At 49.6% G+C, this 10,572-nt stretch overlaps 2 protein-coding genes across 3 annotated transcripts; one reads left to right on the top strand and one right to left on the bottom strand.

Annotated features, from left to right (window-relative positions):
- Positions 1-3,823: 3,823 nt before the first annotated feature.
- ZC2HC1C (zinc finger C2HC-type containing 1C) lies at positions 3,824-7,593 on the bottom strand. Of its 2 annotated transcripts, none has more exons than XM_013940969.2 (3): positions 7,320-7,593; positions 4,815-6,108; positions 3,824-4,111 (listed from the first exon to the last, which is right to left on the bottom strand). In XM_013940969.2, exons 2-3 carry the CDS (start codon positions 6,087-6,089, stop codon positions 3,845-3,847), a joined length of 1,542 nt encoding a protein of 513 aa, XP_013796423.1. In that variant the 5' UTR covers positions 6,090-6,108; positions 7,320-7,593; the 3' UTR covers positions 3,824-3,844. The 2 variants fall into 2 exon arrangements, with proteins under 2 accessions (XP_013796423.1, XP_067151703.1); XM_067295602.1 differs by having other exon boundaries at positions 4,815-6,096.
- A 110-nt stretch (positions 7,594-7,703) lies between these two features.
- ACYP1 (acylphosphatase 1) lies at positions 7,704-8,946 on the top strand. The gene is made up of 2 exons (XM_067295601.1): positions 7,704-7,815; positions 8,272-8,946. Exons 1-2 carry the CDS (start codon positions 7,732-7,734, stop codon positions 8,485-8,487), a joined length of 300 nt encoding a protein of 99 aa, XP_067151702.1. The 5' UTR covers positions 7,704-7,731; the 3' UTR covers positions 8,488-8,946.
- The last annotated feature ends 1,626 nt before the right edge of the window (positions 8,947-10,572 follow it).

The following is a 10,572-nucleotide window of genomic DNA, read 5'->3' as shown; positions in this document are numbered from 1 at the left end:
GAAAAATGTCAAGTTTAGTGCCCCTTTAAAAAAAAGGGGGGGGGCTCTCTTTTCTTGCTGCTGTATCTTCTCCTAGTGACGTCAGGGGGCTTTAGTGTGTGTTGGTTTTGCTTGATGCCAAGTGGGAAATGAGTAATAGGAAGAGACAGGCTCAAAGGGAAGAATCTGTTTCAGAACAGCTTCTGCTGAGCATTTTAGTTTCCAGAGTGAGAACCTGGCTGACACCTGCGCAGCTAGCTGTTCCTGCACAATGTACTTACACCTGTCACTTCTCACTTGTTATCAGGGCTTTCAGTAAACTATGAAATGCCTTGAGAGGCAGAATTGGGTTAGAGACTTCTAATTCACAAGAGATTCAAAGAAATAAAAATGCAGCATGTCTGAGAATGGGCTTATACTGCATTAGCAGAAGAGGAAACTGAGTCAGTTTGAGTAACATAGCCCAAGTAGTATCAGGGTAATGCTAATTATGATAGCGAAGTAGGGTAAATCTGTTTGCATTGAGCCTTGTGCTGTGGCTAAACTATTAGTAAGTTTTAAAACAGCTGCCTGAGATTTTCTGGATACTGCTGTGTTACTTTTATAGGTGTTCCTTCAAACAACCTGAAACAGTAGCTCAGCAAAGAGGGGTGAACTGCCCATGCTTAACTCTGAAACAAAGATGACAATTTAAGTCTGGTGATGTAATTTCAACAACTTCTATTTAATCTACAGTTTCTATCACAGCATTAGCTACTTTCTTCCTATCTATCACTTAAGAGAAGTCCCCAGCAGATAGATTTATTTTTCAGTACCAAAAGCTGCTGTGTGTGTGTATCTACCACAGCCACCATTTGCACCCTGCTGACTTTTAAGATCCACTAAATGCTGTCAATAAAATACAGTGCAAGGAAAAGGAGTTAATATTACATGACAGGCAGGGGTACTTCACTACTCTTCATTTAATTCAGTTACATCTTTCATTAATTCATAGGAGGCTGGCATAAAGCTTCCAGTCTACCCCTTTCCTTCCTCTTCTCCTGTCACCTCTTGCTATTGTTTATTAATAAGCTCTGAAGTTAAAGTACTGCTTTTGCTTCTCTGATCCGTTCGAATATACCAAATTCTTTTCCATTGTTCTGGGCCTGTTTTTTTCTCCTCTCCAGGTTTGTACACTCTTACACATACCTGGCCAGCCCAGTGCAGCACTGACCCTTTCTGGGACCTTCATATTTTTCTAGGGTGTGCCAAGGTATTGGGACTTCCGCCCACATATCTGTAGGCGGAAGCACTCCAACTTTTTTCAGGAATCTGTTCCACCCATTGCAGGCTGGAGTGTTTCCTCATATCCAGCTTCCAAATAATCCAGTTCAATCTAGTCCATTTTTATCTTTTTCGAGGTTCCCATGAGCTGGGGCTGCGTTACTGAAGGGCTTGCAAAAGGCGCTGCTGGAATTTTCTTGTTCCTTGTTTGCTTCCTGTTGCAGATTTCTCATACTTGTAGTCAACCCCACTGAGAACAAAAAACACTCTATGACCATTTAATATGGCTTTTTACACAACAGAACTAGTCTAATAGTATCTTAAAAATCAGAATCTTGAAATAAGCTGACCTAGAAACATGTGCATCAGCAACTGTCATCAACTACAAACAGATGCTTCCCTAAAAGTATCTATAGGATTCCATACCCCTTGCTCCCCCCACAAAAGACACTTTAACAGTGCATAACAAACTCATACTTTCAGCATAAGGCCAAAATCACCAAGAACTACTTTACATCTCAGGAAGAAAGCAAGAGAAAGGGCATTATTTTTGTCATAATTCCCTACCATTGCAGCACAAAAGATGAAAATAACCAGGTGACCCAAGGAAGCATGTAAGTCTTGTGTTTTAGAGGTCCCTACCAACCTGGCCTTGAGGAAAAACTCAATTTTTCTGATATTAAATCTAATTTTTGATTTAATCCTGAACATATGAGCAAAACAGCTGAGAAGTTTTCAGATGTGAAGTTCCTAAGTGTACTGTCTGGTTACTTTTTTTTTTTTTTTTTTTTAAAGCTGTAGCAATTCTTAGCTTCAGATGAAAGTTTAAAAAAAAATCAGAAGCCAAGTTAGGAATCAAGGGTAGGTGGTAGTAGGAAGGAGATTCCATCTCAGCTCCTGAAAGTGATATACTGAAGCACAGAACTATCACTCATCTGTTTTGTGCTTTATACAACAAGTGTTGATAAGGATTACAAGCCTAGAGATACTACCATGCTCTGTATCACACCAGTTTCTAACTTCAGCAATATGCTTTCTTCCATGATCTTCTCAAAGCCCATCTTGAAACAACATAGGTTCCTTGCCCTCGCTAATCTATTTGGAAGCTTTTTCCATGACCTCACTCCTCTCCTGGTTAGAAACCTTATTTCCAGTTAAAGTTTATTCATGACCTATTTTTGATCATGTGCAGTATTATTCTTTAACTTAAATATTTCTTCTTCTGCCCTTTCCCAACTCTGAGTCGCAGTTATTGTATGTGGTAAGTAATCACTTTGGCATGATTGTTCTGTTGCCTCAAGGGCCTGGCCAGTTCTGAGTATCTCTGCTTTTCTATGCACATGAGTTGGCATAAAGATTCTCAAACAGTAAGTGCCTGCTACTGCTAGCTTTTCAACCCCCCCAAATTTCTGCTCCTGGGATTCTTGTGTTGAGGAAGCAGTTAATAATATTCCTCCCAGTTCCCCTTTCCTAATTCAAGCAATGCCATCAGACTTCCACTCCAAAAGATACTGAATTTCTAAAAGGTAATATGTTGCTGATCTTCAGGATTGTCACTAGGCTTCCAAAAAAGCATCTAAATAAACTCTTGGGCTGATGCAGAACAAGTATGGATTAAACCTATCAACTTTTATTATTCAACTTAACAGTGCTACAACAAATAGGACAGCATGAAAAATGACTGAAAAGCAGCTCTGGATTCTGCAGTCTAGCACAGTTACTGATGAGGGGAAAACACAACAGTCTGTGCTGCTTTCTAATTTGACTACTTACATAGCTCCCCCCTCCCTGTATGACTTCTCCAAATATCTTATCTAAATTGCTAAATAGTTTTTAAGAATGCAGAATCCTTCCTATGGCAAAAAAAAAAGGAACCCCGTACATCTCAGTCTCTTGTAGGTAGTTATAATAAAAATGCTGCTGCAGACAGAATCAGTGTCACTGTTAGCATGCTCAGGTGTCAACATCTGCATCCACAGAGCAACAGAATAAACCAAAGGCAGATACATTCTCTGGCCCAGCTGTGCCTCTCACATACAGATGTCAATTTGAGCTCCTCAGGACAGCAATACTCTTTACTTTTGTGGTAGAAAAAAACCCTGAGTCTTCGGACACCCATGTGCAAAGGGGAGAACAGTTAACCCCACACCAGACACCATTATTGTAAAGTAGAGAGAAAACCCAAACCTCTCCAAGCTAAAAGCAAAATATGATTCTGAAGAATAACCCCTTTCTGACGGCTGGTTTGTTTTTTGCTGCTTTCCTGTTGACAGCCTGTAGCAACAACCTTTCTTCCCTGCTTAGGACACTGTATGGTAACACCCTTCCACCCACACTAAGTCATCTTGTTGAGAACACCAGATGGGGAAGAGGGCCCTCAGAAGGGCATCCCAAGTGTCACAACCCCCTCACGTGCTCAGGAACCTTTGGGCACAGGTCAAAGTACACACATTTAATATTCTGCTTCTATTTCCTGAGCTGTTCACTTGCTGTACATACTAGCTCAACCCTCACAGCCAATAGGGGAAAGCACAAGGTGAAACTGGAAACCCGGCAGAAAGCAGGCAGGGAATCACAGCAGCAGGTACAGCTGGGCACTGCCTCAGCAGCGCCTCTTTTGTGGCGGGGGTGGGGGCCTATTCTTGATTGTTTTGCATTTGGGAATATGTCTCTCAGCTACTTTGGGTGCAAATCGTCGGCTGCAGTAAGGACAGGCAATGTAGTCTGGGTTCTCAACAGGAGGCAGCAGGGGCAGCTCAGACACCTTTCCTCCCTTGGAGAGCACTTGCTGCACCTGGCGGGCCCGGCGTAGAGTCTGGATGAATGACTCATGCTTCTGCCTCCAGTTGTTCTTTCTGGGTGGCTCATTCTGCAGAAGGGAAATGCAGTCAAAGCAGTTGGCACAACAGTCAGCCCCCATTCGTCATCTTACTCTTAGGGTCCAACTCAGGTCTCCCCTCCCTGATCCCAGCTGTTGATGTAACAACAAGAAGTTGGGTCTCCTCACAGATGATTGAATAGATCAGCACTAAGGAGGAACTGAAGGAGTTACCAATATTTTCATCAATACTTAGGAAAAGCTTGGGAATACTCAGAAGAACAAGGGCCAAGGAACTTGAGGAAGTTGCTAGAGATGATCTGTAGGAACAAGGCTGCATTTTTTCACTGCCTTCACTTTAACAGTATGTTTTATTACCTGGATTTTCAAGGAAACCTGGGTTCCTTGCACCCTCCTAATGCCACCGGTCTCTGTTTCATTGCAGCAGACCCACCCTGCCCTCTGATAGGAGCATCCTGACTCCAGCAAGGAGTGAGTTTTCTCTGGAAGTACACCCTTGACGCATTGCAAAGACAAGTCCATTAAGACCCACCCCCCCTCCTTGCCTAATAGCAGCTGCAGCTCCTCCCATTTACCTGCTTGGCAGGTGCCTTTCAGAGGGGATGGCTGGATTGTATCCCCCAGCTACATGTACATGGGAAGGAGCTCACATCTCAGTCAGAATTTTATCTCTGGGTGGGAGGAACGTGAGCAGTACATGCAGATTGAAGGTGGCAAAGGGACTGCACATTACCTGAGGGCTCTCTGAGCTCTTCCACTGCCGATACTGTTCCAGCTCTGTGCCCCTGGCTCTAGCCTTGCTCGAGTCAAACACCTTCCTCTTACAGCCTTGGCTTTTGCTGCAGATATTTGTGTGCTTCTCAAGCCTGGTGCAGATAAACTTACGTCCACAGAAGCTGCACTGTCCTAGCTCCCCCTGCTCCACAGCACTGGCAGCCTGTGTGTACAACATCTTTGTGGCTAGGTGGTCACCAGATTCTTGATCTGAAAGGGTAGAGGGAGAAGGGCTATGTTTTGAGACTGGCTCTGAGCAAGAGGCTAAATCCTCCACAGGTATGCAGTCTCGTATTTTGCTATTGCTGGCCACCAAACGTTCCTTCTTGAGTTTCCCCATAGCTAGCTCTTGGGGATGGAGGCTGGTGCCCAGCTTGGGCCTAGTGACCTCTGGAGACTGCACCCTATCAAAGTCCCCATCACCAGGCCTGACTGCAACTCTGAAAATGTTCTCTTCAGAGTGCCTTGTGGCCTTTCGCTCAGGGGTCCTCTCTGCTTCTCTGGCTCTTCTCTCCTCTGCCTCCACCAGCTCCTTCTCTCTTTGAATCCTCCTAAGCTCCTCCTTTGTTCTCCTCAGCTTCTCTCTGAGGAGGGCCTCTTTCTTTCGGATTTCCTCTTCCAGATTCTGTCCATCTGCCTCCAGCCTCAGGATGTAGGCCAGCTCTCTCCTGTATAGAGGGGAGGCTGACTGTTTCGGTTCTACAGTCCAAGGAGACAGCACTGCAGCTAGCTGGGACCTCCCTGCTGGAGGCTTCCCTTTGCTCTTTGAGCTAAGTTGACTACTTAGAGACTCCTCCATGTATGGGGGACTTCTGAGCTGTCCTGTGTTAACCACCGGAACACTTCCAGCCTTGCGGTGAAAAATTGGTTTCAGTGGATATGAACGGTCCACTCCTTCTTTCTGTCTGGCTACTGATTTAGAGGGCAGAGTCTTGGCCTGGCTGGTAAGGTATTTGCTCTGGAGTCCAGCTAAACAGAAGTCTCCCTGTCTGGAGCTGTGTTGACTGCTTTCTGCAGAAAGAGAATATGAATAGCTTCGGCTTTTTGGGGTGTAGAGATCCTTTAAACTTTCCTCTTTGTCATGTAGGAGTTTGTGATGAAAAGTGCTCTTCAAGTGTTCCAGCTGGGATTGGTGGACTGGGACTTCGGAATTGTATCTTCCTGTTACTGGAAGCTTGGGAGCTGCCACCACAGAATTCACAGGTGGAAACAAGGCCAACTGCAGCTCAGCCATTCAGCGCCTGAGAAAGAGCCTGAGGTTAAAGCAAAATCATTACACACTACCTTATCCCAAACTGGATAAATTCCTTCCCAACAATCTACACCTGGAGGCTATGAGAGGTTCTAATAAATACTAGCAAAGCTTTTTAACTTTTCTGGGTTCTATAAATCTCTGCCTTCTTTCTACCTAGGAGGCTCCTATGCTGCCTCTTCCAGTCCTAATCGTTTATGCAGCTAGAAATAAGATATGCCTTTATTTCACTTTTTGTCTGTGCCCTGTCTTATCATTGTAGCAATAGAAATTATTGTAGCTATAATGTCAGGGAAACTATTATATCTCTCAGGGCATTTTCCATGTGTCCCTTCGGTTTTGCCACTGCAGATCTGTCAGTGTGGTACGTACACAGGTCTGAGACACAGACATCCTGTAAGGCACAGTCCAATTCTTCTGTGGCTCATTCTATTATCTGACATCTCCTGAAAAGTAAGTTTCAGATACCGACGCAAAGCCACCACTACTATAAATACAGCTTAAAAAAAAAAAAAGAGTTGCTACCCTTAGACCTGCAATCTCAGCAAATACTGTACAGGGACGAGGAGGGGACGGGAGGCCCCGTGCCCTTTCACTGGGGGCGGCCAGAGGGGCGCAGGCCGCTCCCCCACCAGACACCTCCCACCGTCCCCCGCCGTCACCGCCCCCCCGCAGCGCTCCCACGGCGCAGCGCGACAACGCCCGAACAGCTGATTGGCGCGGCGGCATTGTGACGGCTGCCGCTGCCGAGCCAATGGCGCGCAGTCTCGGGCGGCCGTGGCGGGCTGGGCGGGGCGGGGCCCGGCTCGCTCGCGGCCGCGGCCGCACGGCGGCCGGAGAGGCGCCGCGGTAACGGCTGCGGCCCGCCCCATCCACGTCGCGGAGTTCAGGGCACGGCAGGTGGACAAATCCCAGACCGACCGAGCTCTTTTGGCTTTTAAGACCAGCACCCAGGGGTTGGCAAAGCCGAGTGACCCCCGCACACAGCAGCAGTTCCTCCCCCACCCCATCAGCGGCCCTTGCTTTCCCCTCCCAGCCGGCGCAGCGCCGGGCTCTCCCCGCTGCCCCCCGCCGGCCTGGGAGCCTCCGGGAGGCGGCTCCTCCGAGCGCAGGGCCGCGGCCGCACTGCCGGAGCCGAGTCGCACACCGCGCCGGGGGCTGCCCGGTCACGGAGGAACGGCTGGGCCAGGCGCCCAAAGCCCCCCCTCTTACCACGGCCCTAGGCGTCGGACGCTGTGTTGACTACTGTTGCCTAGAGACAGACACGCTCAAGTTACTTCCTGTGCCGCTCTCGCCTGGTAGTGGGCTCTCTATGGTTCTCCTGAGAGGTTTCTCTTCCACTCGGCGCTACGGACGGAAGTTGTGCGCTGTGGTGCGGGACCACTCTGCTCTCTGGAAGACTGCCCCTCTATGCCCAAGCAGCGGCCGTTGAGCGGAGGCGATCCGATGGGGCGTGGACGTGCATTATTCATGAGTCCGTTAAAGAAGAGGGGGCGCTCCTCTCCCCCGCGCGGGGTCTCGCTCGCCATTGGCCGCCGGGCGCAAGGGCGGCCCCGCCCCCGGCCGCGGGCGGTGTCGCGCAGGCGCCGCGGGGGCTGCGGCGGCGGGAGGCGGCGAGGCGGCCATGGCGGCGGGCGAGGGGCTGGTGTCGGTGGACTACGAGGTGTTCGGCAAAGTGCAGGGCGTTTTCTTCCGCAAGTACACCCAGGTGCGCCGCGGGGCTCCCCCCTGCTGGAGGGCTCCCTGCCCCGGGGGTGCGTGCCGAGGGCTGGGGGCAGCCCGGGGCTCTAATGCGGCTTTTGCATCTCCTGGAAGCGGCTCGGTGGGGGCTGAGCCAAAAGAGCCTGGCTGAAGCGCTGCCGCAGTCCTGGCTCATGCTCCTCGCTGCTTTTAGCTGGGGGCTCTCAGCCCTGTGTGCTGCAGGTGGCTTTGTGCTGCATTACGTAAGCCTAACTGGAAAGCGTATTTCAGCCCCTGTTTTTCATGTGAAGGAATATAATGTGTAGCTGGATGAATCCTCTGCTGCTTTCCTTCTGTCTGGTCTCTAGGAACTTCCCTGGAGGTCTGCGTCTTGTCTATAAAACTGACTCTTGGGTATGAATGACATTCTGTAGTTCACCTTCAGTTAAGTTTAATCTCACCCTGCTCTGCATTTTCTTCTCAGGCTGAGGGTAAGAGACTAGGACTGGTTGGTTGGGTCAAAAATACTAGCCACGGCACTGTGCAAGGACAACTTCAGGGTCCAACGGCCAATGTACAGGAACTCCAGGAATGGCTCAGAAAGACAGGAAGCCCCCAGTCTTGCATCAGTCGAGTAGAGTTCCACAATGAGAAGAAGATTGAGGCGCTGGAGCACAAGGACTTTGTGATTTTGAAGTAGCTTTGTGCAGAGAACACCAACATTCGAAGCATGAGCCACCCCCACAGAATAGTCTCCTCTTCTCCATTTGTTGTCAGCTAATATTCAGCTATAGAGAACTTTATTATTGTTCTAATTTATTGGCTTGTTATACTGTTTGTCTAACTCTCAACCATTCATAATATTCTGACAGGTAGAATGAAGAGTTGTATTATTTTTATTAAAGGGGCTGTTTAGAAGCACAACCTCTTACTTCTGAATGTATGTGCAGAATGAGTTTGAGTAGTTGTACATGGGTAAAATAATTTGTAGAGTGTTCTGCTCACTTCAAGGAAGTTGTAGAAGTGATACCAATACTAAATATTGCAAAATGGATAACTTGCATTATTTTTTGTGATCTAAATGTCTCAGAAACAATTTATTTTCTTCTCTACCTGGTAAGAATTTTTTTTTTCTTTCAAATAAAATTGTTGGAACTTGCTTTTTGTGTTGAATGGATGTGTCATAGTGGGGTTGAATGGATAGTGGATATTTAGGGGTGATGTGTTCCTCTTTGCTGATACCTGTCTGTATGGAATCATGCTGTCTTTCAGTTGCTCACTCAGTTATGCTAACACCTGAACCTTTATGCTGTTTTGAATGACGTGGTCCCTGAGCCACTCCTTACATGAGCCATCATGGACCTCCGGAGACCTGGCTACCTCTCAAATTGGTGGCGTATGTGGGAGGCTAGCCCAGAGGAAGCTGTTTCCCCCATTTCCAATGAACTGGGGAGCAGAAGAGGGAATGCAGTCAGAGTGACCAGCCCCTGCCCATCCAGGCAGGGCCTCCCAGCCTGCCTCCACCCGTGAGGAAAAGCTGGTCCCCCCGGAGCGACGTTACAGGCGCCCCCTTCCCCCCCGTACGTGACCCCCTTCCCTGGGTGACCCGCCCGGCCGGGGCCCTGCTCCGGCCTGCCTGAGAAACAGCAGGTTGTATGGCAGCCCGGTCCGGAAACTACAGCTCCCAGCATGCACTGCCCGCGAGGCGCAAGGCGTGATGGACATCGTAGTTTTCGTGCCGTTGTTTCCGCCCCTCCCCGAGACCCCTGGCGCGCAGGCGCGGTGCGCGTGCCCGGCTGGGCCGTCACCCGGCGTTGCCCTGCCGCGGGAGTCGCGTGCGCGCCCGGAGCCCGCGACGGTTGGTTTCGCGCCGCGGCCGTTGTGGGCCCCCTTTCCCCCCCCCCCGCCTCCGGGCCGGTGGGTGCTGAGGGGGGAGCGGCCCGAGGAGGCGCCGGGGGAGCAGGACCTCCTCTCCTGGGGGATCCTGCCGGGCCCTGCTGCCTGTCAGCGGGCCGTCACCGCGCTTCGCCCCCTGCCTGCTAGCGCCTTTCGCTTCGCGCTCCTTGGCTCGGGGGGGGGGCAGAGTCGCTGGCGGGGAGGGGAAAACGTCTGGCCGTCGTACCCGCCCGCCGCACCCGCACACCGGAGCCATAACGGGTCCTAGCGAGAGTGTGCACGGGGCTCCGCCGCCCTCCTCTGCTCCGGGGCCAGGGCGCCCTTGGAAACCTGCCTCGGGCTTTACAGAAAGAGGGCACGAGGAGAGCTCCAGAGGGCGAGCAGCGCTTGCTAGGCTGCAAAGGGGGCCCTGCGCGTGGGGTGCAAGGAAAAATTGTGTGTTCCCTTGAATACCCGTAAGAAACCAGTAGTCATCAAAGAAAAGCCCAGAAAATATTGGGATCTCTTTTATACAAACAGCTTACTCAGTATCCCACCTCCATTCTTAAGCCAGCTTTTCCTCTCTTGCACAAATAGCAGCAGATGCTCTCTGGCCAGAATGAGGCATCATGAATGTATGTGACGAGATTTGAGGTAAAAATGAGAGGAAAGCAGCTCTCAAGCCTTATTCTTGGTGATACTCAGTACATATTTTTGATACAAATGGAAACGGAAGCCTTTTGCTTGCATGTCAGTTGAGTTTGGCCTCATTGTGGTTGGATTTTCTTTTAAGGATGTTAAATTTGGAAAATGAATATGTAGCTACTAAGGAGCATAGATTCTGATTTTGACCTTTTACTCAGAAGGCACCAACTGATGTGTAGTCAGTCCCAGAGCAGGCAAGTAATCA

The sequence above is a fragment of the Apteryx mantelli genome, chromosome 4 (assembly GCF_036417845.1).
Source record: "Apteryx mantelli isolate bAptMan1 chromosome 4, bAptMan1.hap1, whole genome shotgun sequence".
NCBI classification, from domain to species: domain Eukaryota; kingdom Metazoa; phylum Chordata; class Aves; order Apterygiformes; family Apterygidae; genus Apteryx; species Apteryx mantelli.
Note: the sequence above shows the minus strand (reverse complement) of the source record. Positions and strands in the feature narration are given on the sequence as shown.